Genomic DNA, 25,638 nt, shown 5'->3' on the forward strand with positions numbered 1-25,638 from the left:
CCTTGGTCTGGCTTTGTGTTTCTTCTGATACTTGACCTCTGCTCCTAATACTGGCTTCCGTCCTCCTCAAACACTGCCCACTTAGAACACTTGTTCTCTGATCTCTTAAGGCCCTGTCTCTGCCTTAACCTTGACCTCCCAACCTCTCACCCTGACGGCCTCTCCCTGCAGATGCCCTGCTCTCTGACCTGGAGACCACAACCTCTCACATGCCAAGGTCAGGGGCTCTAAAAGAGCGGCCCCCAGAGCCCCTCACGTCTCCTTTGACACAGGTGAGATCAGATGCTGGGGACTGGGGCAACCACTAGGGCCAGGTTTGGCAGGGGCAAAGGGAATCTAGGCCTGAGTGGGTACGGTACAGAACAGGCAAGTACAGTACTGTACTTTACAATACAGTAAAGTACAGGCCTATCATCCCACACATATGTCCTTCTCTGTAGATGGGGTCCGGGGAATCTTCAGGAGCCTCCGGGGACAAGGATCATCTGTACAGGTGAGGGGGCTGGGTACTGGGGGATGAGGGAGCCAATTGAGACTCAGGCTTGTATTCCCCACCCCTGAACCCAGTCCCCCACCCTGTTTCCCAGCACGGTATGCAAGCCTCGGTCCCCGAAGCCTGCGGCCCCTGCAGCCCCTCCGTTCTCCTCTTCCTGTGGTGTCTTGGGCACGGGTCTCTGTGAGCTAGACCGGTTGCTTCAGGAACTTAATGCTACTCAGTTCAACATCACAGGTACCAGGGTTACTGGGGCAGGGCTTGATGGGATGGGGGGGCAGGGCAGGGCAGACACTAAGTGGGTATAGACTTCCCAGAGTAGCAGCTAAAGGGATACAAACCTTAACTGGGAAGGAGGCTAGAGCATGGCCCCATGTCCAGTGCCCTTCTATCCTCTCTGCAGATGAAATAATGTCTCAGTTCCCATCTAGCAAGGAGACTGCAGGGGAGCAGAAGGAAGACCAATCTGAGGACAAGAAAAGGCCCAGCCCGTGAGTTTGGCATAGTTGGCAGGGCTGGGAGAGGGGTGATCAGTCCTGGATGCCTGAGTTACAGGAGGAAGCGTTACTCTGAGGCTCTAAGCTGACACAAGTTGTGTTCTTCACAGCCCTCCCAGTCCATCCCCTGTTCTCCCGAAACCTTCGGCCACCTCAGCCACCCTGGAGCTAGACAGGCTGATGGCCTCACTCTCTGACTTCCGTGTCCAGAATCATGTGAGTCACTCAGGGAGTGAGGGGTGGGCCAGTGTGGATTTGTGGCTCTCAACCCATTTTAGACCCTCCCACATCTGCTGCCTTGCTGACTCAACTCTCCTGTCCTCTCTGCTGCAGCTTCCGGCCTCTGGGCCAACCCAGCCACCAGTGCCAAGCTCCGTGAATGAGGGCTCCCCCTCCCCACCAGGGCCCGCTGGCAAAGGCAGCCTAGACACCATGCTGGGGCTGCTTCAGTCTGACCTCAGCCGCCGAGGTGTACCCACCCAAGCCAAGGGCCTCTGTGGCTCCTGCAATAAACCCATTGCTGGGCAAGTAAGTGGAGCCCTGCGAATAAGGGAGTAGAGACCCACAGACCCATCTTTACTGAGAGCCAGTGGGTATTATTGTTGTTCATATTTTATGGATGAGGAAACTGAAGCTCCAAGTCACACAGCAAGTAAGTGGCAGAGTAAGAATTCCAATCCAGTTATTATTCTGGTCCTACTGTGTGCCAGGCTCTATGCTGGCTCCTTTACAAACCCCCATCTCAATTAATCTCCACAAAAGCCTCATTGGCTCCACCCACCAGTCTGGTTCAGGAGCTCCGGTCCTTGGCTTACCGACTGAGCAGATGTTACTGGCAACAGTGCCCAGTGGTTGACCTAGTTCCTCCTGCTAGGTAAAGCACCCTACTGCCATCCTAGAATTTCCAATCTCAGCAAAGCAGGGTGGCATTATGATTTTCATGGGCCCTAAGCACTTTCACCTTCATGGGCCCCTTCTTCCATTAATAAAATATATTAAAAATTGCATTTTATGACTGTGTTGGTATAAAGATGAATATATTAGTATTATATATGAAGTCATTCTTCTCCTAGCTCATTTTTTCTTCTAATTTTAAAAGAAACTACAACATTTTTGTGGGTTCCTAAAGTATGCTGGGCCCTAGGCACTGTGCTGGAAGACGGGTTGAGTCTCCATCACTTACAGACTGAGTGACTTGAACGTTAGATTCTTCATCCTGATTGCTCAGAGATAAGATTCGAAAAGTGCTACCTTGACTCACTGGGCACATGGCAGCCCGAGGGCCACTCTGACCCAGGCCTCACCCCCCAACTCGCAGGTGGTGACGGCGCTTGGCCGTGCTTGGCACCCTGAGCACTTCGTTTGCGGTGGCTGTTCCACAGCTCTGGGAGGCAGCAGCTTCTTCGAGAAGGATGGAGCTCCCTTCTGTCCCGAGTGCTACTTCGAGCGCTTCTCCCCACGATGTGGCCTCTGCAATCAACCCATCCGACACGTGAGCCCCGCCTCTGTCTCACCCAGGCGCCTGTGGGATGGGCCTCATCCACTTACACTTCTCCCATCCCCACGCCCACCCCAGCCCCGTCCCTCGTTCTCGTCCACGGCCCTTTAGACTTCGCCCTCTCTCTTTGATTCCCAAGTTCCTGCTTAGGTCTCCCACACCTTACACTCATACTTCAACCCACTCACCTAGGTTCAGGGCGGAAGAGGGAGGGGAGTAGAAGTTGAGGGCCACACTGAGTGTTCCCTTTTATTCCCCGCAGAAGATGGTTACTGCCTTGGGCACCCACTGGCACCCGGAGCATTTCTGCTGCGTCAGTTGCGGGGAGCCCTTCGGAGATGAGGGTGAGAGCTTGACTCCCACCTTGAAAGCCGCGGGTCCGCTCGACATCCCTCCCTGCTCTCTTTGGGCCAGCTCACTACGACCTCCGAAGTCCTCGGGGCCGCGAATTTTCCCCTGCTCTCTCCTGGCTTCAACCTGTCCCACCTGTGTGTTCCCATCCCATCCGTTCCCGCTCTGCCCCGCCCCAGACCCCATCCCTCTCCGCCTACCGCCTCCCCTGGCCCCATAGCCTCAGATTTTGTGGGGCTCCTGGTGCCACCTCGCACTCTTTTCCTTCCTCCTACTCGGTTCCCGCTCCTAGGTTTCCACGAGCGGGAGGGCCGCCCCTACTGCCGCCGAGACTTCCTGCAGCTCTTCGCCCCGCGCTGCCAGGGCTGCCAAGGCCCCATTCTGGATAACTACATCTCGGCGCTCAGCGCACTCTGGCACCCAGACTGTTTTGTCTGCAGGGTGAGTGGCTGGGGGGCGGGGCCTGGGAGGGACAGGCCAGCGCGGGGCGGGACTAGGAGCCTGGGGCGGGGCGATTATTCAGAGTAGGGTCCTGGGGAGGCGAGGCTTCGCCTTTGAGGGCGGTGCGAGGGGCTGCGGGGGGGTCTTGGGACGGGGGGACGGGTTATTCAGCTCGTAAGGCAAGTTATTTCGTCTGGAGATCGGCGCTGACCCATCCTTTCGCGGTTGCCCTTCCCCAGGAATGCTTCGCGCCCTTCTCGGGAGGCAGCTTTTTTGAGCACGAGGGCCGTCCGCTGTGCGAGAACCATTTCCACGCGCGGCGCGGGTCGCTGTGCGCCACGTGTGGCCTCCCGGTGACCGGCCGATGCGTGTCGGCCCTGGGCCGCCGCTTCCATCCGGACCACTTCACCTGCACCTTCTGCCTGCGCCCGCTCACCAAGGGCTCCTTCCAGGAGCGCGCGGGCAAGCCCTACTGCCAGCCCTGCTTCCTCAAGCTCTTCGGCTGACCGCCTGCCGGGCTCGCCCCTTTGGGAGAGCGCGGCCCCCAAAACCTCGCCCTTCCCGAAAAGACCGGGCTCTCCAGACCCCAAGGCCTTGCTCTTAGAGCGTGGGGCTCCCCCAGCCCAGCTCCGTGAGGCCCCACCCCCTGGAGGGACCGGCCCCGAAGGTGCTGTACGTTCTCCATGGGCGAGTTCAGAAAAAGCCCCGCCGATCCTAAGGCCACGCGCCCCACGAAGTGGGTCGTACACTGGCAAGCGATCCCGCGTGAGCCCTTCACTTTATTCCCAGCCTTGAGGGAGCCCCCCGACTGGAGGAGGGCCCTTGCAATTCCCACGAATCCGAGGCCAGGCCAGGATGTCCCTCTCCCCGCCCCTCACTGCTCAGTGCACTTTTTTCTACCTACATAAACACACATTCCACGTCACACAGGTGCTGTGTCTCTGCGCGGGAGTGCCTCGCGTCGCGACGCCCCGCCCTTATACTGGCTCCAGCCCGTGATACGTTCTAGGCCACCGCCCTGTGGCGGGAGCCGGACCTTCAGACTCAGCCCTTGCAGGCTGTCCTTCACCTGTCAGATGCGCCTGAGGCTGGAAAAGCTGGCCACCTGCGCAGCATTGTACAGACGGTGACGAGCCGGGACGGGAGCTCAAGCAGGACCCACCAAACCTTCCCGTCCCCAGCCCCCCATCCTTCAGTTCCTTATATCCTCGAAATAAGCACTTAATCTGTACCCCTCCCACTCCCTTCCACCTTGCCACCTTGGCTGGTTTCCAGATTTTTCCCCCTCCTTAAAAGACCCTCAGAGATGGGGCTCCATTCAAGTGCCAATTTATGCCCACCCTTTGGATCTGGGCATTAAATTACAGCTTCCCTCATACGGGTATTGACTCATAACAGCTCCGCTAGGCAGAGGATGACACTTGGGGTGGTCAGGGCAGTGACTGAGGGAAGCGCTGGGGGCTGTAAGAGCCAGAAGGAGGCTTCTAACTCAGATTGGAAGTCAAGGAGGGCTTCCTGGAGGAGGTGACACCTGAGCCTAGCCCCAGCAGAGAAGGGTGGGGCCAGGGGTTCTTAAGTATGGAGAAGTTCAGGCTCCATCTGAATCCCTAAACCCCAGAGGCCTTTCTAAGCCTGGTAGCTTAGACTCTGAAGTTCCCTAGGGAGGGGGCCTGGACTCCTGGGTCCTAACTACAGGGACCTTTGAGGCTGGAAACAATGGATTCTCAGAGGCCCTTCCAGCTCAAGGAGGCGCTAACAGCCAAGGAGAACATGTGTGGGCAAGAGACAAAGGTGAGGTTCTCTGTCTTGGCCTCGGGCAGAACCCCCAGATCCTTTCCTCTCTGAGGCTCCACCCCCTGGGTCTTCCTAGGCCTCCTGCTCTTCCTCTTCCACAAATTCTCCCTGGGGAATGCTGTCCATCCCTTGGCTTGTAACCACCACCAGGTCTTAAGCCATTCATTTACCAAGTGTTTACTGAGCACGTGCTGTCCTAGGCTCCATGCCAGGTGCTGGGGAGACCATAGGGAACATGTTCCTTGGCCTCACAGAGTAGTAGGGGAGACAGAGGAAAAACAAACACACAGTGACAAGCGTGATGAAGTAATGGGGACTTCCTTGATGGCCTAGGTAAAGCTGGCCCTTCCCTCTAGTTTCCACCCACAGCACCTCCCTAGTCCCTCACTTATCGCTATTGCAAATAGGTGTTTGTTTGTTGCTTGCTTATTTCTGAAATGAAGGCAAGCTCCTGGGAGTTTGTTTGTCAGATGACATGTTTGTTTTGCTGACCGTTATCTGTCCAGTGTCTAGGATGCTGTCTAGCATGTGGTAAGTGCTCCATAAATGTTTGCTAATGAAGGAAGGAATGAGGAAGGAAGGAAAGGAGCGAAGGCTAGAAGGAAAAAATAGAGAACTAAGTTAGTGAAGGTGGGGAAGGGAGTACTTGAACCAGACTGTCAGAGAAGGCCTCTGTGAATATGTACATTGAGACTTTGAAGGTTGAGGAAAGAGCCAGCCAGGCAAAGAGCCTGAGGAGAGCATCCCAGGCAGAGGAAACAGCAAATGCAAAAGCCAGGTGGTAGGAAAGAGCTTGGCATATTGGAAGAAAAAAAAGAAGGCCAGTGTGGTTGATTAGAGCGAGCAAGGGAGAGAGTAGTTGGAGATGAGGTCAAAGAGGAACTGGGTGCCACATCACGAAGGGCTTTGCAGGCCCCCGCGAGGGCACATAGATTTGATTTTAAGTGCCCATAACCCCAACGTGTCCTCTGATGCTTGCCCCTGGATTTCTCCCAGGCCCTTCAAATTCATCACCCACTGAAGCAGACACTGTGGGTGCCCTGCCCATATCCACCTGGCCCATCTGGGAAGTCGTATGCAGACACTTCCCAGACACGCAGTCTCCCCAGCTGCTCCCTGAGTTTCTGTCTAAGGGTGCTCTCTGGAGGAGGGCCTGGGGTGGGTGGGGGAGGTTCCGTAACCTCCAGCCAGTTAGAGACAGGGATTGGTGAATGAATACCCCAGCTTTCTGGCCCCTTGGGGGTCAGTTCTGAGGTGAGTTCTCCACAGTGTCTCAGAGGGTCCCCACTGGGATTGTCACAGTGGTAACCTTTCGATCAACACGTGCTTTATTGGCTTTTCTCCTTTCTTTGTCTCTCTTCCCCACTCCTTACTGGGATCGGCTCCCCAATATAGTCCTTGCACCCCAATTCTCATCGTAGAGTCTGCTTTTGAAGGGACCAAAATGAAGGCATTCCTTAAATAACTCATCACATTCCCCTAAAATATTGTCCTCCGTTCCCCATCTCCAGCATGAACCCAGTTCCCATAATCAGACATCCAAGTCTGGTCAGTTCTTCTAGAAAGGCAGAGGTATGGATATTTATCCAGCCCCTCCCTTCTTGCATCCAGCCCTGTGCTGAGCAATGGGACTCCAGGGATGAATCAGATCATTTCCTGCTCTTGGGGAGTCTTTGGTCAACTGGGGAGACAGACCTGGACCCAGGCAAGGTCCATGCCATGTGCTCAGAACGGTGTCAGGAAAGTCCAAGAAGTTTTTCCCAAAGAGATTCCATGGGCTGGGCACTAAAGGCTGAGTAGGAGCTGACCATTTGAGAGGCAGGGAGGCATTCTAGGCAGAAGGCACAGGTTATACAAAAGTTTGGGGGTATGAGAATACAGGGGCTGGGTTGGGCAAGGGAATGGGAAGGAAATATGATTTCACTCTGGGTTTGGTATGGAGGAGTAAGGGGGAGGGTGGGCAGGGGTCGGGGCATCAGGCTGAGAAGCTGCTGCCTCCTCCTGGGTGTGATGGGGAGCTATGGAGGCTTCCTAAGCAGGGGAGTGACACTGTCAGATTTGGGTTTGAAAATGATCCCTCTGGCTTAATCAGAATCAGGGGGCTGGCTCAGCCGGGATCCCTAGGTCAGGGCTGAAGGGTAGGCATTTTTCGCAGGTGAAAGAAGTGATTTTGAGCCTGGAGCTCTGGGGAAGGGGTGGGGCTAAGGCCCAGGAAGGGGAGTGCTCTTGAATTTGAAAGTGTCCAGCTCCGCAGGACCAGCCTGCAGCCTCGATGAGAACTGATTCAGCTAAACAAAGCCAGGGAGGGGGGACTTGTCGGCTCATTGCCCCGGGGGTAACCATTAATCCTTCCCTGGGGGGAATCCAGGGGCTGGTGTCCTGAGGGGCAGATCCTGGGCAGAATGGAGGAACACACAGAGGCAGGCTCAGCACCAGGGCTGGGGGAACAGAGGGCCCTAATTGACAACCCTGCCGACATCCTGGTCATTGCGGCTTATTTCCTGCTGGTCATTGGTGTCGGCTTGTGGGTGAGAAGTTGGGGGATGCTGCTGGGGGCCCGCTTTTGGAGCCTGGGGGAAAAGTCTCGGACAGTCCCGATGTGTGGTAGGGGAGGGATGCCTGGATCTTTTGAGGGAGAAACCCAGGGTGGGGGGCAGGTAAGTCTTTTGCTAGCCCCAGGGTGGCCCAGCCCACACGCATGCATGCCTTGTCTGTCCACCTTTGGATTGGACTAGTTGAGGGGTTGATGGATCTTCATCGGGACAGCATTCTAAATGAGATCTCTTCTACATAATGGCTGGCTGACCAGAAACCCAAATCCAGGGGCCCCAGGAAAGTGCGGCCGAATGCAGCCACACTCAGGCTTGGGGAACCAGACCCTAGGTTAGGGTCTGGGTAGATCTGGGTGCCTGGGAGGAGGCTGGGGGTGCAGGTATGAACCGTCAGGGGAGCCATGCGCTGGTTAATCTTCAGCCTGAAACAAGGCTGAGGAATGTGTTGAGGAGGCTAATGAGGTCCAAAGATGTGCCCCAAACCCAGGCCTCTCTCCACTCCCGTCCCCCAGTCCATGTGCAGAACCAACAGAGGCACCGTTGGCGGCTACTTCCTGGCGGGACGAAGCATGGCGTGGTGGCCGGTGAGAGAGACTGGGCTATGGAGTGGGCGGAGGCCTAGGGAAGCAGCCTGGCTCACCCCAACCTCTGGCCACCCAGGTCGGGGCCTCTCTCTTCGCCAGCAACATCGGCAGTGGCCACTTCGTGGGCCTGGCAGGGACGGGCGCAGCAAGCGGCCTGGCTGTGGCTGGATTTGAGTGGAATGTGAGCGCCCCATTTTGCCAATAACCCCCACCTCCCCGTGGGAACCCCTGGAAGGGTCACACCTGGAGAGAGACTCCAGGCGGGAGAGGTGGGGATGTGAGACCAGAGGTGGGACTTCCCAGCTGTGAGGTAGGGTTGGCCTTCGAGGGAGGCTCACGCAGCCAGCTTGGAGGCAGAGGCATGTGGGAGATACCACGTTCAGGGCAGGGGTGAGCCTGGACCAGCCACGCCCTCTGTGGCCTTGATTTTACTCCTCTCTGAAGTGGGATGAACAGTCTCAAGGATAGTGGAGTGCTTCTTCCGATGCCCTCTGAATCTGTGGCCTGTGAGGATCACTAGGCTAAATGAAAGCCCCTTGCAGAAGTGGGCAGGAGACAAAACTCTGGGACTGAGGCTCGCCTCGGAGGGTTGGGAAAATCAGGGCTTTGAGCTCAGGGCTTCCTGGAGGAGGAGGCCTCTGAGCTGAGCCTTGAGGGACAGAAGGTTTGGGTGGGTGGAGAGGAGAGGGAAGGCAGAGGTTGGGGGTCAGCCTGAGGGTTCTGTGCTTGGATTCAGGTGTGTGTGTTGCGGGGAGGACAAGGAGGATAGGGATCATCTTGGAGGGATGGCCAGGGGTCATGGCCTGGCAGGGCAAGAAGGGCTCTAGCTAAGGGCCCAGCAAAGTATCAAGACTTTGTCCCTAATGACCAGGGCCCAGGGACATCTGCATCTGTGTCCTCTGGGCCCCTCCTGCAACCTTGCCTTGGAGTAGCACTTTTCACCAAGAGAAGAAGGTTCCTCAGACCCATCAGGGGCGAGGACGCACTCATGGCAGGATCTCCCACAGGGAGTGACCCTCAGCTGTCGCGCTGTGCCCGCAGGCGCTGTTCGTGGTGCTGCTACTTGGCTGGCTCTTCGTGCCCGTGTACCTGACCGCGGGCGTCATTACAATGCCGCAGTACCTGCGCAAGCGCTTTGGCGGCCGTCGAATCCGCCTCTACTTGTCCGTGCTCTCGCTTTTTCTGTACATCTTCACCAAGATTTCGGTGCGCACGCAAGGGGAGCTGGTCGGGACCCTGGTAGGGTGGGATCACCCAGTGGAGGTCTCTGGAAAGCCCTGGATGGGGCGGGACCAAGGAGCAAGGGCTGTAAGAACCGTGATGGAGGCAGGGCCTGGAAGGAATAGGCTTCTGGGGCGACAACCATAGTGAGAGGTATCTGGGAAGACCAGGGCATCAAAAAATGAGGGAACCTTTGAGGCGTGGCCATGTAGGGTCATGATCTGGGCAGGAAGTGGACCTGGGTCCCCACCCTGGCCCCTGGGTCCTGACCTGCATGCTTGCTCCTCCCACCAAGGTGGACATGTTCTCCGGGGCGGTATTCATTCAACAGGCTCTGGGCTGGAACATCTATGCCTCCGTCATCGCGCTTCTGGGCATCACCATGATCTACACTGTGACAGGTGGCAGGTGGCGGGGGCTTAGGGAAGGGAGCATGGATCTGTGGGCGGGGCCTAGGGGAGTCACCAAAGGAAAGTGGGCTGGAGAAGTTCTTAAGTGTGATGTGATCCAAGCAGGAGAAGGACCTAAATCTTTGGAAAGCAAACTACTCCCCCCCCCACATTCCTTGGATTTGGTCTGGAGGTTCAGAGATCTGAGCCCGTCCTGGGCCTAGGCAAAAAGGAAGATTTAACAGCTCTTGAACACCTGGGAAGGGAGAGCCGACTTGGCCAGACTCCAAAGCTCACCAAACCCAGTGCAGGTTGGAGGATTCTGGGGTGGTGCCCGAGGCCTGACGCTGGAGCAGTGTGGGTGGGGCCTGGTACCAAGGCCGGCTTGAGGGGCCCGTCCCTTCGAATGGGATGAGAATCGGACCTTAGAGAATCACCTCCTCCTATCACACAGAAGAGAAAACTGGGGCTGAGAGGAGGGCCTGTAGTGGAAGTCCTGCACGTGGGCACCTGGCATTAGTGGAGCCTAAAACTCAGCCCCACTGTGCTCACACAGCCCTGCCTCCTGAAGCCGGAGTGCATGAGCCCAGGGAATGGGCCATCCTTTTGAAATTTGCCCTCCAGGAAAGGGGAGCCCTTTTCCAATTCGCACAAAGACACTGTATGTACTAGTGACAGCCTGTCTGGGCTGTCTCCACTGACCCAGGCCATTGCAGGAGGGCTGGCAGCGCTGATGTACACGGATACGGTGCAGACCTTCGTCATTCTCGCGGGGGCCTTCGTCCTCATGGGTTACGGTACGGGCTCAGCTGATGGGGGAGGGGCGCAGAGGTCACAGTTCGCAGATCTCTCCACCTGGGAGCAGGGACATCGCGCGTCTGCGGCATGTGGGTCCTAGGGAGGGCCTTGTCGCGGGCACCATGTCCCCTAACTGCTTTGCCCTCACAGCCTTCCATGAGGTGGGCGGGTATTCGGGGCTTTTCGACAAATACCTGGGGGCAATGACGGCCCTGACGGTGTCCGAGGATCCGGCGGTGGGCAACATCTCCAGCTCCTGCTATCGACCCCGGCCCGACTCCTACCATCTGCTCCGGGACCCTGTGACGGGGGACCTGCCGTGGCCTGCGCTGCTTCTGGGGCTTACCATTGTCTCAAGCTGGTACTGGTGCAGCGACCAGGTGCGGGGTCAGGGCCTGGGCGGGGAGCGAGGCTGGGGCAGAACTGGAACCGCGGTGGGCGGAGCTGAGATGGGTGGAGCCTGAACCCATCTGGGAAGCCAGGTGGAAGGCGTGGTCCGAGGGAGCGGGAAGCCCGCCAGTTAGAGCTAAAACAGATGGAGCCAGATCCGAGTCAGGGTCTGCGCTTGGAGCTGAATTGCCCGCTTCGATGGGCCGGCCGCGGGGTCTGGATTAGCGCGGCGAGTTGAGGCAAGGCGGGGGGCGGGGCGGGGTACCCGGGACTGGACGCAGGTAGTCGAACGCCTCTCGTCGCAGGTCATAGTGCAGCGCTGCCTGGCTGGGAAAAATCTGACCCACATCAAGGCGGGCTGCATCCTTTGCGGCTACTTGAAGCTGATGCCCATGTTCCTCATGGTCATGCCGGGCATGATCAGCCGCATTCTTTACCCGGGTAACGTCAGCAACCCCGCCCCGACCGAGAGTCCTGTGCCCCATCCAGCCCCTTTCTTGTGCAAGGATACAAGTGCCTGTCTCCCATTTCCATTCCCGTCCTAAGATCTGGGCCACCCAGTCCCACCTCCCACCCGGGGGGTCCCATCTCTCCTCCACTGGGATTCCCCATCCCCACTTCTGGGGAAGTTCCAGACCCGGTGCCGCCCTAGCCGCGTCGTGCCCTTTCCCGCAGACGAGGTGGCATGCGTGGTGCCAGAGGTGTGTAAGCGCGTGTGTGGCACCGAGGTGGGGTGCTCCAACATCGCCTACCCGCGGCTCGTCGTGAAGCTCATGCCCAACGGTGAGGGCGGGCCCCCGGGTTGCCCCGCTGCCCACAGGCGCCAGTGGGAGGAGTCACCCCTCGCCCAGTCCGCACCCTCCCGGGACCCCCTCGTGGGCCCAGACTCACGGCTCCGTCGGCCCGCAGGTCTGCGCGGACTCATGCTGGCGGTCATGCTGGCAGCGCTCATGTCCTCGCTGGCCTCGATCTTTAACAGCAGCAGCACGCTTTTCACCATGGACATCTACACGCGCCTGCGGCCCCGCGCGGGCGACCGCGAGTTGCTGCTAGTAGGACGGTGGGCCTGGGTTTTCCATCTCCTGCCCCACGAATCAGCCCCGGGTGGGGGCAGGGAGCACTCGGAGGGACAGGGGGAGACGGGGCCTGGCCGTCCTGACCTGATGGCCGCCCACCGCAGGCTCTGGGTGGTGTTCATCGTGGCCGTGTCGGTGGCCTGGCTTCCCGTGGTGCAGGCGGCGCAGGGCGGGCAGCTCTTTGATTACATCCAGTCGGTCTCCAGCTACCTGGCGCCGCCGGTGTCGGCCGTCTTCGTGCTGGCGCTCTTCGTGCCCCGCGTCAATGAGAAGGTGAGTGTGTGTGTTCATTGGGAGGTCGGGGCCGGACTTGGAAACCCGAGGCTGATGCGCTCTCTGGCCCCGCAGGGCGCCTTCTGGGGACTGATCGGGGGCCTGCTGATGGGTCTGGCACGCCTGGTTCCCGAGTTCTCCTTTGGCTCGGGCAGCTGCGTGCGCCCCTCGGCGTGCCCCGCGCTCCTCTGCCGCGTGCACTACCTCTACTTCGCCATCGTGCTCTTCGTCTGCTCCGGCCTCCTCACCCTCGTGGTCTCGCTGTGCACACCGCCCATCCCGCGCAAGCACGTAAGTGCGGGCCTCTGGACCCGGCACCAAACGTGGGCCGCTGCGGGCCCTCTCCAACAGCAGTCAGCCAGCCTGCTTCCCAGAACTCCCAGTGGGTAGCACCTGAATTTCTATACCGAGGCTTGGTGAGGGTAGGCTGAGAGTCCAGTCTGAAGCTTCATTTGCAAAGCAAGTACAATGTTTTTATTTAAATCACATTTATTTGAGGTGCTTTGGGGGTGGCTTGAAGAAGACTGTGGGGGAGGTTAAAGCCCCCCAGAGTCTTGGCCTGATTGGTGGCAGAGAGGGACAGAGTACTACCCTGAAAGCCCAAAAAGGGTTTGGTCTTGTGCTGTGGCAAGGCAGGTGCCCCAGGACAGAGCTGATTTGGGGGAGGACAAAAGAGGTGGGCCCAGAAGGATGGACAGGACCCCACAGGCGGAGAAGGGGAAAGGCAGCAGGAGGGAACCCTGTGAGCAAACACCCACAGGAAGGAACACTGTTAGCAGGGCTGTAAGACTAAAGTACTACAATCTGAGTGTAGACAGGGTGATGAAGCAGAGGGCTGAGCAGGGCCAAGAGCTTTAAACACCCAGCTGAGGAGCTTGGGTTTAGCCTGAGGGCAAAGGGCAGCCATGGAAGGTCATCCTGGAGTGAGCCTGGGCGGGTGTGCAGGCTGGACAGAGGGAGGTAAGGGAGTGCCGGTGTGGACGGGGGACCTCCAGGTTCAGGGTGGGGGAACGGCACTCCCACTTGGTCCCTGCTCCCACCCTTCCTCAGCTCCACCGCCTGGTTTTCAGTCTCCGGTACAGCAAGGAGGAGCGGGAGGACCTGGATGCTGAGGAGCTAGAAGGTCCAGCCTCAGCCCCTGTACAGAACGGGCGCCCTGAGCACGCGGTGGAGATGGAGGGTAAGGCACTGCCTGGGGGGCTGGGGTGGGGGAGCTGGGGGAGCAGACTAACTGTACGGCCGCAATTTCTCCCAGAGCCCCCGTCCCCAGCACCAGGCCTGTTCCGCCAGTGCCTGCTCTGGTTCTGTGGAATGAGCAGGGGTGGGGCAGGCAGTCCCCCACGCCCTACCCAGGAGGAGACGGCTGCCGCAGCCAGGAGACTGGAGGACATCAGTGAGGACCCAAGCTGGGCCCGCGTGGTCAACCTCAATGCCCTGCTCATGATGGCCGTGGCCACGTTCCTCTGGGGCTTTTACGCCTGAGGTCAATTGTGTCAGGCGCCATGAGCCACAGCCTTGCAGCGAGTGGGGGTGGGGAGCCTGCAGTGGTAAGAAGGGCCTGGGGCAGGAGAGTGCGGGGGAAGGCCCTGGTACCCCTTCTCTCCACTTTGTCTCTGCCTGGGGCCCAGTCCGTCTGATTGGTAGTCACTTCCTTGGCCAACTGGTCACATCGCTGCCCCTAAGCAAAAATAAAGCTGCCTTTTCCAGGTCCTGCTGTGGCTAAAGTGTCCTTGCTCCAGGCTCCTGTCCTGGGACCTGGGCCTCTGGCTGGGCTGCTCACAAGAGCTTCTTTTCTGGACACAGGAGCCATGTGGCCCTCCACTCATCCACCTCTAGCTGGTGATTCTCAGTCCTCCAGCCCGCATCCTGCAGTCCTGGGGAGAGGGCATAGGGATACTGCTGGGGAGGAGACTCTGGGCTGACCCTGGGGAGCGGGAAGGAGCAGCACAGGCTGGGTGTACTGCTCAGGTTCCCCTTGCCTCTGCTGGGTCATCTCTGGCATAAAATGAGCCTAAAACCTCATCTGGTTGCAGCAAGAATTCATTGAGCAGCACGTGAAAAAGGACCAGAATGGAGTAGGTGCTAAATGAAAGAGCATCATCAGTAATTTGTGAGCCTTACCCCGCCCCCCGCCCACCATTCTCCAATGCCAACTGGGATTCCATAGTCTGTCAACACTGACAGCACCTCAGAGACCATCCTAACCTCCCCATCCTGCAGACAGGGAAACTGAGGTCCAGACTTGAGATCACAGAGAGAAACCCAGGTCTTCCACCCTCTAGGTGAAGGGGTGGGGATGGGGGCAGGCAGGGCCTCTGGGAGAAGGCCTAGGAACCATGAAGCAGAAGGATATTACCTTTCAAGAACTTTGGAAATAGCTTGTCCAACACTCGGTGGGTCTCCCTGACGATGACGCAGCTCTCTTTCTCAGGACCTGGAGTGGGTGAAGAACCAGAAGCTCTTGGGTTCCCCAAGCCGAACAGGGTCCATCCTCTCTCCACCCCGCTTTGAGTCAGGAGCAGCCTAGATTGTGAGGCGCTTACCAGCCCGTACTCGATTCCTCAGTCCCTCCAGCTCTCCTGGGAGGGGTCCATCTCCCTGCAGGGCTCCAAGCACCAGTCCGTGAGTGGCAGCCCTTAGAATGGTCTCAGGGCCTGCCATCTGGCTCAGGACAACCTGTACCTGGTCTGGAGAGACCCAGGGACAGACTGGTACCAGGGAAGGGCCACCTCCCCAAACACTCTCAGGCCTACCAGCCTGTTTCATCCCTGTCTGGCCCAAAGGCCTTGGCCTGGCATGAAAGGTCATCTCTCACCCTTTCCTTTCCAACTTCATCTCATGTTGTTCCCCAGTGCTCTGGCCAAGTAATTTCCAAAATACAACTTCAGAGCAGCTCCCTGAGGTGGGTTTATTTTGCATGTCTTTAATGGCTAGTGAGAATAAGCAGCTTTTAACACACGACCAGCAGACCAGTAAACGTTAGTACATGTTTCCTCAAGAGGTGACCCCGGATAGGAGAGGAAAGTGGTTCCTCAGGGATAAACAAAGGTCTTACTCTTATCTGAGTGTGCTGCAATGTACAAAGTGCTTTTACATAGTCACCTTATTTGATCCTCATAAAAATCCTGCAGCTAATAAGGCAGGTATTGTTAGCGCCATTTTACAGAGTGGTAAAGGGAACTTCACTGGGGCATGTAGCTATAATCTGAATGCATCCAATCTTAGTCTAGAGCTCCCTTCAGGACACTAGGCAGACTCCAAACTGTCCAGCGCGTGTCCAGGGCTTGGGGCCCTGGGGCTGGAGGAATGAGAGGCTGAGCCCAGGAGGGTGAGTCTGAAGCTGGGGGAACGCGGCACACTTACTTTGTGACGGGTCCCAGCGAAGGAGGTAGGGTTCTTGGTGCCCCTCAACCAGCTTTTGCAGCTCAAAGACACTGAAGGAGAGAAGAGCGTGCAGTGGGGGAGGAGAAGACAAAGGCAGCAGTGACCACCCAGTCAACTGCAGAGCCACCTAACTGTTAACCCTAACTGTCCTGCACCTCCTTGCCATCCATCCCTCAGCCGTTACCCCTCCCCCGCATCAACCCTTCCTTTCTTCCTGCATCTAACAAATATAAGATCCCTTATACCTACTTCATGTTATACACCTGCTGCCCTCAAGCACCCACACTGACCCCCAAGTCTGTTCGGTGGAAATAGAGAACCAGAGAGGTGGGGCTTGGTTGGTTGGGGGAGGCCAGTGTATGATCAGAACAGGGAGCCCGTGTGGAGAGGGGGTGACCATGGTGATGGGTGGGAGACGCTGGGCCACTCACCTGGAAGTCACACGGTGTAGGGGGACCCCCAGGGATAGAGACAGAGATGGCCAGAAACCTGTGGGAAGCTGGAGTCAGGAGGCCCAGGCAGGGGGAGACTAGGAGACATAGGAAACTTGAAACCGAGGGGCTGGCTCACCTGTCCACAGCGGCTCCATCTGATTGGCTGAAGCAGGGCCAAGTACCTCTCCCCGCTGAAGGAAGTGCTTCAGGACCAGCCAGAGCCGGCCTTCGTTCAAGGTCTCTATGACAAGGGCCCGGACTGCCCGGTAGTTGGCATAGATGTGGAGGGCAGTGAGGAAGAAGAAGCAGCCAAGGCTTAAGCTGGGGTGACAGAGTGAGGTGGTCAACGGGAGCAGAGGCCCAGCGGGGCACCTCCTCCCCGCCCTTGGTCCCGGCTTACCTGGGGCAATCTGACACCAGGGGAAGCATCAAGAGGCTGACCAGGAGCCCTGCCAGGCCTACCAGCGTCTCCTGGAAAATGGCAGAGGGGATGGGAGCTGGAGGGCTCCCCTCCAGGCCAGAAAGAATACCCCTGAGTGCCTTTCACCTCACCCCACCCTGCCCCAGACACTCCCTACACTGATAAGGGTGCCTAGGAAATTTTTAACGCTTTTGATGAGTGAGCTGTCATTTAAGATACCAGCTGCTTCTCTGCCCAGGTAGGTGCAATGCCCTTGGAATGCCTGTGGAATATGCCTTCTTTGTTTTGCAAGAGTCAAAGTGTAGCCCTACACTCAGGCAAGTAAATGTCCACAGAGTAAAACTATTTGGTGGTTTAAAAAAAAAAAAAAAAGGAATTTCCTGGCAGTCCAGTGGTTAGGACTCCGTGCTTCCACTGCAGGGGGCATGGGTTCGATCCCTGGTCGGGGAACTAAGATCCTGCAAACCATGCAGCGTGGCCAAAACAAACAAAAAACCCCGAAAAACAGAAAAACAAAAAAAAAGGTCCATCCGCCCAGTAACCAGCAGATACTTTTGCAAAGGGGTCAAGGAACCACCCAGGAAGAAAAGCACAAGATCCAAACTTCCCTTGAGAATCAATATTATCAGACCCTCCTGATGGCCCGGCCTGACTGAGCTTACCCTAGGGGAGAAGACCCCTGGCCACCGCCCCCCAACTCATCATGAGAGAGGAGGAGTCTGGACTGGTGTCCCTGACTACGGGGTTCCCCGGGAGAGTTGGTTCTGGCACAGAGGGGGCCTGAGACTGCAGCTCTTCTTACCCAGTCGTCCTGGCAAAGGGGCGGGCCGTGGAAATAAAGGCTGTGGGTGTGACAGTAAACTGGGGATCAGGGGCCTTGGGAGCTCAGGGGCAGAGGGACCTCCCCTCCCCAGGTGGGAACAGTCATTTCCAGCAGCCACATCAAGTGGCAGCAAAGCAACATCAGCAGAAAGCAGGGGCCTAGTCTGGGGCTGAGCACGTGTCTCGTTGCCCCAGTGATGTTACTGCCTCCATGAATTGAGGAAGCCCTGGGGCCTTGGAAAATGCATCTGGGGGTGGAAGGGGCTGGGGGTTGGAAAGAGGGCAGGTGAGACAGCAGGCACGGGGCTGGTTGTACTTATTTCCCCTCCCTAACAACCTGTGGAAGTGATAATGGGGAAGAACTCATCCAAGCATTTCCGGGGAGAAGGGATGTGCCCAAAGGGACCCAGGGAGACTCAACCATTCGGTGCCTTTTTTCCCCTCATCTGTAGAGTGGCAACAAAGAACACCCCTGCACGAGACCACTGTAAGGATTTAATGAGTTCATACACATGAAATAGTTGGCACATGGTCAATGTTTAAAAAACATTAGCTTGTGTTAATATTATTGAAAGGAGTTAGTCAATTTTTTTAATGAAATTCTATTTAATGAAACAATATAAGAGAAGGCCAGAAAGTAGGACTGCAGAGAACAGAGGTTTCTAAATTGCTTCAGTGTCAAAGAAAACCATCACACTTGTGACCACCCTGGGCCTCACTTTCCCCATCTGTAAAAGAGAGATAATAACAGTATCCACCTTAGAGGGCTGCTGTGAGAGGTAAACGATGCAGTGCACATAGGCACTTAGCACCGGGGTACGGAGGGTGGCGATACCTGAAGGGCTCAGCCTAAGGGTGCCTCCACCTCCACGTCAGGCTCCTTTGGTCAGGTGAGGGCTGGACCGGAAGGGCTTTGCTAAACTGCCCAGCGGAGGCCTCTGCAGTGACTCCGGCCTCCTCACATGCTAAGCACCTTCTGACTTGCCAGGCGCTTTAACATGTGGGGCTTCATGGGGGAACATGCACCTCCCAGGGTGGGGCTCTGCCTAGAGAGGGCGAGGTCCAGGGCAAGGGCTCCCTCTTGGCCTCACGGGCAGCAGGCAGGGGCTGAGATGACCAGCTTGGACTTGTTGCCGCCAGAGCCTGAGCCCGAGCCCTCACACTGACTACCTATCCTAAGAGTCAGAGCAGGGAGAAGCTACATTTCCTCCCACCTGTCTCCCACCCTGCCCCGCAGGAGCACTCAGGTGCTTCTCTTCATATGCCCAAATCGTGGCTTGGTCTCATGTCTGCCCCCCGCCACCGTACATCCGCGCTCCCCCCACCATCCCTCCAATTCTGGCTGCTCACCTGGCTGCCGTCCTTGGCTGACACATCGGCCATGTTGTTTCTCCGGGCCTGATGCATGGTCAGTGCGGCCCGAGTGGCCCCACCAGCCACGCCCACAATGCACTGGGTGGGTAAAGGGAAGAGTGAAAGTCAGAGTGGCCATAACCTGCTGCAACACAGGAGTTTCTGTGGGTGAGACAAATAAATGGCTCAAACCAGTTTAAGAAAACTAGGCCTTAGGCCACCCTGCAGCAAAACCCTGAATGCCGTCCTTGGTCTGTTCTCACTCCGCATTTCCACTAGGCCCACCTCCCCTGTCTTGCTCCAGGAGAAAAGTGAAGGTCTGCCTGTCACACCACCCTGTGGACCCAGCCCCAAGGAAACTCACTTTCTCCCTGCAAGGTGGAGGCCCACAGACCATTCTTAGCCCAGAACCTCCCCAGCCTCCAGCTTCTGCTTTGGCTGCACCATCCCCCTTGCAGAGCCAAGTCTGGTTTCCAACTTGGTGCTTACATTCTGCCTGCCTGGAACTAACTCCACTCTCTTCCTGCCCCAGTCAAGGCCTAGCCAAGCCTTCCAGGCCAGTTCAAAACCCACACCAGTGGCCCTGACCTCCTAGGGCTCTCCCTCTGAGATGGGAGAGCTCATCGATTAGGGTCACTGACTTCGTTCATGTTTATCAAATCTCTTTTAGATGTCAGATACAGATTTAGGTGCTGTGAGAGACTTCAATACAACCCCTGCCCTCATGAAGCTTATAAATCATCAGATGGTAAACAAGTAAACTAGTTGTTACATAGGCAGTGTTTGTTTGAAGGTAAGAGGAATGTGGATCAAAATGAGGCTGGAGTTATGGGTGGGGACCTGATCACATAGAACTTACCAAGACTTGTAAGGTCTTTATACCAAGAGCAATGGGCACAGGGAAGGGACCTGATTTGATTTTCACTCTAATAAGGACTATGGGGTTGCTCTGAGAAGGACTGAAGAGGGGTGAGAATAGACGCAGGGAGATGACCTAGGAAATAACTGTGCTTTTTCAGCAGCAAGGAATCACCAGGTGACATGGGGATGGAGGTGTGAAAGGACTGGAGAGATTTAAGAGGGCAAATAACAGACATGAATGGAGGTTTAGCTGAGGGTGACAGGTAAAGGGGGAGGAGATGAAGGCATGGATGACAACCAGGCTTCTGGGTGGTGTACCTCAGGGATGGAGGTGCTGGAACTCTGGGGAGGGGCGGGAAGGTGGGGAAGGGGAAGTTCATGGCACTGTTCGAGTCCCTTATTCGACAGATGAAGAGACTGAGGCCCCCAAGGCGGAGCTTAGTGCAGAATTTAGGCAGAGGTCACAATCCTTGGTTTCTCTGTGGTCTCCTGCCCTGGAGGGGGAGGGGGTGCTCATGGCCTTTAGTGCCTGGGCCAGGGAAGCTCAGAGGCCTCCACCACAAAGAACTGTTCCTAAAATCCTAAATATCAGTAGTGCCCAGCAGAGAAACACAAGTGATTTTGAACAGATAGGTGGGCCTTTAAGGTGGGCCTTACATATCTTCTTAAGACTCTTTACTCTGTGCCAGGTACTTAACCCTGTGGGGAAGACAGGCTGAGCTCTTTACCGAACCTTGCTAGGCCTCAGTTTCCTCATCTGGATGAGGCCAACTTGAAGGAATCATGAGGTCAGCAGCCTGGCAGAGAAGAGCTTGGATTCACCCCAATTGCCCCTTCAGCCTTGCTGTCCGGTCTGTGCTCTGTCTTGCCACTGGACCTTGACCTGCACTGTTCTTTCTGCTCAGAATGCCCACGCTGTACCTCACACTCAGACTTCAGGACCCAGCCCCAGGGAAGACCTTCCTGCATCCCTGGACCAGGCCAGATTCCCTGCTGAACCCTCCTGCAGCCCCCTACACTTCTCATCTGGAATACCTATAGCTATCACTCGATAAATATTTAACTATGTGTGGCTTTCTTTCAAAGATGGGAGGGCCTGTATTCTGTGCCGAACATGCAGTAGGCACCCTAAATATTTTACTGAAAGAATGAAAGGTAACCAGGGAGCTGGTCCCAAGATGTTGACACTGGACCACCCTTACTCTCTTTCAGCTCAGAGCTCCCTCACCAGTCCCGTGGCTCCAGACACTGCCTTAGACTGACCCTCTGAGGCTCTGGAGGCTGTCTGGCTGGAGGAGGATCAGAATACATGGCTGAGTCCCAGAAGAAACAGCTGAACTTCTTCACTCTTCTAGAAATGCCTTGAACACTGGGCCCAGGCTGGGATCCCCTGTGGGCCCCAAGTGAGCCCACACACAGCACCACCAGGGCAGGTATCTTGGGTACAGGGGTGCCCCAGAGGTGGGTACCTTGGCCAGGTTGCTGATGCAGATGGTCATGGTGAAACAGATGGGGAATATGGGAGCCATAATCTCGAGGAACATGGCTACATCATTGAGGATGTCGGCAAAAAGCCTGGGGGAAGGGATAAGAGGTCAGAGGTCAGAGGTCAGAGACCTTCCTACTAGAAGACTCCCCTCCCCTCAGTTCCAGCCCCTTCTCACCTCCACTGCTTGGCATTACAGTCCATTTTGCTCCTGTGGGGGATGAGAGGTTGGTTTGCAATTTGGATTTAAGGAGAAAACACAGCCTGTGGGCAGTGCAGGCCATTCCTATGCCTTGGTAAGGTCCGAAGGGCTCAGGAAAACCCACACCCCAGCCAGACATCTGTCCCCACACCCTGTCACTGCTGCCTGAAATGCCATTAGCTGGGAGGACCTTCAGTGGTCACTCATATTTCCCCCTTACTAACCCATGAGGCACCAAAGGAAAAAACTGATTGCCTTGTGGCTGCTCCCCACCCTCGGGTCCTCCTGGGAGAGAGGCCATCCCTGGGTTCCTCTGCCAACTCCCCTCCTCTTCCTTCTGCTTCACAGAAGGTACCCAGCAAGAAGTCCACATATTCTATAAACAATACATTTAGTGTAAACACTACCCTGCATGTTATAGACAACTAGCCCAGAGAGGGATATGACTTCCCTCGGATCAAATGGGAGTGGGGGGAAAAGGCCGAAAGAGCCAGGCTCTGACATCCAGCCTAGGATATCTCTATTACACGATGCCGCAGATGGTTCCCTCCTCTGCAGGCCGAGTGACACCCTGGCCCTTGCACAAACCCCCAGGGACTACTTCTCCAAGATCCCAGTGGCAGGAGATGCTGCAGCCCCCTGCCCAGCTCAGAATTTGCAGCATTAGCCCTGACCCTTAATTTGAAATCTCCTAGAGGGAAAGGGAGCATTCTTGGACGGGGCATGGGACGCACATGGGGAACTCCTGATGGAACGAATATATGGCAAAGGCAGGACTAGAACACGTGGGCCTGGTCTTGGGCTCTGCCTGATGCCACAGAAAGACTACAGGCTTTAGGTTCAAGTCCCATCTCACCAGTTACAAGCTGTGTGACTTGGTCTGCTTCACATCTGGAAAAGGTACACATTCAATCCTACTCTACACAGTTATTACAAGGATTGGAGAGGACACACAGAGAGCTGGTGAGGCCCAGTTAGGGTTAGTAATTGCAGCTGGTGTTTACTGAACACTTATTATGTGCTAAGCACTTTACATAGCTCACTGCACCTCACAACCACGACTGATGGCAGATACTAACTCACTCCTGAGGTCACCCAGTATTGACTCAAGGAGGAAGCAGGCAGCACGACACCCTCAATCCCTTCTAGATAAATGGTGATGTGGATCCCAGGTCGGACAGGGATCCTGATGACCTACCCAAGTCCACTCCCCACTCAGCTTAGCAAAGTCCAACCAAGTATCTAAGCCGCCACAGAAGCCTCTGGAGTAAAGGTATTCCTTCTGGGCTAAGCACTGTCCCATCCAAGCTTCTCTTTTAACAAGCCAGCAGAGGATGCTCAGAGCCTGTGGCTCCCTGTGTTTTTCCATGATGGGTAGCAGAGGGGCAAATCGGTGCTTTTGAAGGCAGATCTCATCCTGGCAATGGCTCTATGGCTTCACTGCTTGGTGACCCCGGGCAAGTCACCTGTACTGGGTACTCACTAAAGACTCCTTAGCTCTGATATACCTGCTAAATCTCCCCACCCCTGGAGACTGGTAGGAAAGAGGGGGAGCTGAAAATACAGCCAGGGCTGAGAAAGACATGACTCCTGTCTAGGGAGAGTGGCTAGAAGTCTGCAGATCGGGAAGAAAAACTCACCCCATCCACCAGGCAAAGATGATGCGGCCCAGCATGCCAGTTGAATCTGGGGGAGAGAGGCATCGGTAAGGAACAAGCAAGAGCCTTGGGGGCTGTAGGGCCTGGCAGAGCCTGGCACTGAGATGGCTTTCCACCTTGGATCGCTGCCCTTGGGAGCTCAGTCTGGTACGATAAGTTCTAGACAGACGTAGCTGCATTATGGGGTCAGAAGTGCCTAGACTTAGCAGTCCCTCAGCATGTACCCCCAGAGAACTAGGTACCCATGCACACCAAGAGACACGGACCAGAAATATTCTTTGCAGCATTGTTTATAACAGCAAAAAAACTGGGAATAATGCAAATGCTCATCAACAGGAGAATGCATAAACAAATTCTGGTACATTTACTCAGGGGCATACTAGACAGCAGTGAAAATCTAATGGACCACAATTACCCACATCGGCATGGATGAATCCTAGTATTATCATCCTGCATGAAAAAGTAAGTCATGATGACTACATACAGCACAGTATACTCTTCATAAAGCCCGAAAACGACTGAGACTAAACAATATAGGGTTTGGGTATATATATCTATATGGTAAAACTATTTTTTTAAAAAGCAGGAAATTCTGTGTGGAAAGTTCAGAGGTTATTGTTGATATTCTAGCTCTTAGGTTGCGCAGTGGGTTCACAGGTGGTCATCAGAGTATAAATAAATAAAAAGGATTTGAACTGCAGGTTGGTGACAAGCGAGCTGGGAGTGTGGGGCAGAGGGAGAGGCCTCCTCAGACTAGGGAGAGTCAGAGAGGTCTCTGGAATCCACTAGACCTTCACTTGCACAACAAGTGCTTCTTGGCTACCCACTGCCGTGAGGCCTGGGGGGTACCACAGTGAGCCAGAGTCATGGTTCCAGGCTCAAAAGCCAGTATAAAAGCAGACAGCAGCCACTACGAAAAACATAGATTTAGACCAAGGGTCAGTTAACGGTGGTCTGTGGGCTTCTACGCAGTTTTTGTAAATAGTTTTACTGGAACACAGCTGTGCCATTTGTTTCCAGACTGTCTATGGCTTTTTTCATAACACAATAGCAAAATCAAGTTGCTGCAAGTGAAACTGTACAGCCTGCAAAGTGTAAAATCTTTACAGTCTGGTCCTTTACAGAAAGTTTGCCAACCACTGATTTAGACCCTACCTTACACTGAGAGTAGTACTCATTAAGCCCAGCAGGGGGATCACAAAGAAGGACTGTTCTAGAATCAAACTGAGAAGGCCTCACACTGCGGGCACTGGGAAGGACAGGCAGAGCGGGCAGAGGACCCTTAGCTTGTTTGAGCTTGCGGGAAGGGACCCTTAAGTGGGGGGACTGCAAGAAGGAGAACTAGGTTGTGGGCAGGAGGGATGAGAATGTCCCACGACATATAAAGGTGGTGACCTGGGCCAGCCTTCCTCATTCTCCTCTTGTCAAGGCGGCCATCCTTGGGCATTGACCCCTTCGAGCTAGACATCTTTAGCCAGCCTTGGACTTGAAGGAGACCACTAAGCACTCTGGCAGAAACCTGAAATACCCATGTCTTTCAATCGTCACAACAATCCTACGAGCTTGAGGGATCATCCCCTTTTGAAGATGAAGCAACTGAAGCTCGAGGATTGATAAACGAAAAGGAGGCATTTTACAAGAAAATCTGGATTTACAGCTTTCCGAGAAGAACCTGAAGACACGGCAGCACCAGGCCTGCTTCCCCTTACTGCTCCAGTTGGCTGGGGCTGAGCAGCAGCTGCCTCATCCAGAGGCGTGTGTACCACACATTTCCCATCCGGCCTGCTAGGCTTCTCTATTTCTGTCCCCGGAAGTTATATTTCCCAGGGTGGCTTTAGAAGCCTCCTCCCGCTGACACTCACCCACACTCTTCCTTTCAAGTACTTTTAATTCTACACAAAATTTTCATTGTTCAAGATTTTTGTATTGGATCATTTTAGTGACTCTGAACATGGCAAGGTTACTTTTACTGGTTGAGAGCTCACAGAGCCAGACTATTTTTCTACCCTCCGACTGCAAAGTCTTTGCCAATCAGGTATGTATGTCCTTCACACAAGAAAGGGGCCTACTCTATTTTTCATCAGAGGCAGTCTGAAGGGCCCTTGTCAGAATCTGGAGGTTGGCAATAGGATGCAGTGACATACATCCTCCCTATTATCTGAAAGTCAACACTGTCCACTAGACCAGGAAACTTAATTCCCACCTGCTCCTCTCTGCCTCACTTACAACTGGCCATGCTGTAAGATCTAAAAATGTTGAATTCTAGTAAGGGATCAACTGTCCATAAATTGTACTCGGCTCCACTCTGAAATCCTAACTGGCCAAAGAGTGGGTGGTTAAGGGTGGGATACAGGAGTCAGTGGGCCTGGGTCCAAATCCTGGCCCTATGTGACCTTAGGCAAGTTACTAAACCTCTCTGTGCCTCAGCTTCCCTCTCTGAAAAAGGTACTTATAAAGGCATCTACCTAATATGGCTGCTGCAGAGATTAAGTTACATATTACATGTCAAAATGTCTGGCATACACTCAGCTGGCAAAATATTGGCTGCTAGTAGTATTACTATTGCTAGTTATGACAATTAACATCATGTTCTATTAAGAGATCTGTAACTAAAAGTGACCACATCAAAAAATTCCAAGGGAGTGTCTTATATAAATCTC

At 55.3% G+C, this 25,638-nt stretch overlaps 3 protein-coding genes across 5 annotated transcripts; 2 read left to right on the forward strand and 1 right to left on the reverse strand.

The window, feature by feature from the left end:
- Positions 1–176: 176 nt before the first annotated feature.
- On the forward strand, positions 177–3,786 carry TGFB1I1 (transforming growth factor beta 1 induced transcript 1; the record flags this gene model as incomplete). 3 transcript variants are annotated; one of them, XM_079719391.1, is made up of 10 exons in its annotated part: positions 177–272; positions 441–493; positions 588–730; positions 897–984; positions 1,086–1,206; positions 1,324–1,518; positions 2,309–2,482; positions 2,751–2,832; positions 3,132–3,280; positions 3,520–3,786. In XM_079719391.1, exons 1-10 carry the CDS (start codon positions 210–212, stop codon positions 3,784–3,786), a joined length of 1,335 nt encoding a protein of 444 aa, XP_079575517.1. In that variant the 5' UTR covers positions 177–209. The 3 variants fall into 3 exon arrangements, with proteins under 3 accessions (XP_079575517.1, XP_079575518.1, XP_079575516.1); XM_079719392.1 differs by having other exon boundaries at positions 654–730; positions 1,101–1,206; XM_079719390.1 differs by having other exon boundaries at positions 195–272; positions 1,101–1,206.
- Positions 3,787–7,476: 3,690 nt separating this feature from the next.
- SLC5A2 (solute carrier family 5 member 2) lies at positions 7,477–13,839 on the forward strand (the record flags this gene model as incomplete). The annotated part of the gene is made up of 14 exons (XM_079720050.1): positions 7,477–7,602; positions 8,139–8,210; positions 8,287–8,391; positions 9,252–9,416; positions 9,727–9,832; positions 10,537–10,617; positions 10,769–10,998; positions 11,314–11,449; positions 11,684–11,791; positions 11,918–12,068; positions 12,189–12,357; positions 12,433–12,648; positions 13,408–13,537; positions 13,613–13,839. 14 exons carry the CDS (start codon positions 7,477–7,479, stop codon positions 13,837–13,839), a joined length of 2,022 nt encoding a protein of 673 aa, XP_079576176.1.
- A 294-nt stretch (positions 13,840–14,133) lies between these two features.
- On the reverse strand, positions 14,134–21,176 carry RUSF1 (RUS family member 1; the record flags this gene model as incomplete). Its single annotated transcript, XM_079720051.1, has 9 exons — positions 14,134–14,231; positions 14,714–14,791; positions 14,901–15,044; positions 15,721–15,791; positions 16,173–16,230; positions 16,312–16,496; positions 16,576–16,646; positions 18,769–18,870; positions 21,102–21,176. The coding sequence occupies 9 exons, from the start codon at positions 21,174–21,176 to the stop codon at positions 14,134–14,136; spliced, it is 882 nt and encodes a 293-aa protein (XP_079576177.1).
- Positions 21,177–25,638: the final 4,462 nt, after the last annotated feature.

The sequence above is a fragment of the Hyperoodon ampullatus genome, assembly GCF_949752795.1.
Source record: "Hyperoodon ampullatus genome assembly, chromosome: 14".
Classification (NCBI taxonomy): Eukaryota; Metazoa; Chordata; class Mammalia; order Artiodactyla; family Ziphiidae; genus Hyperoodon; species Hyperoodon ampullatus.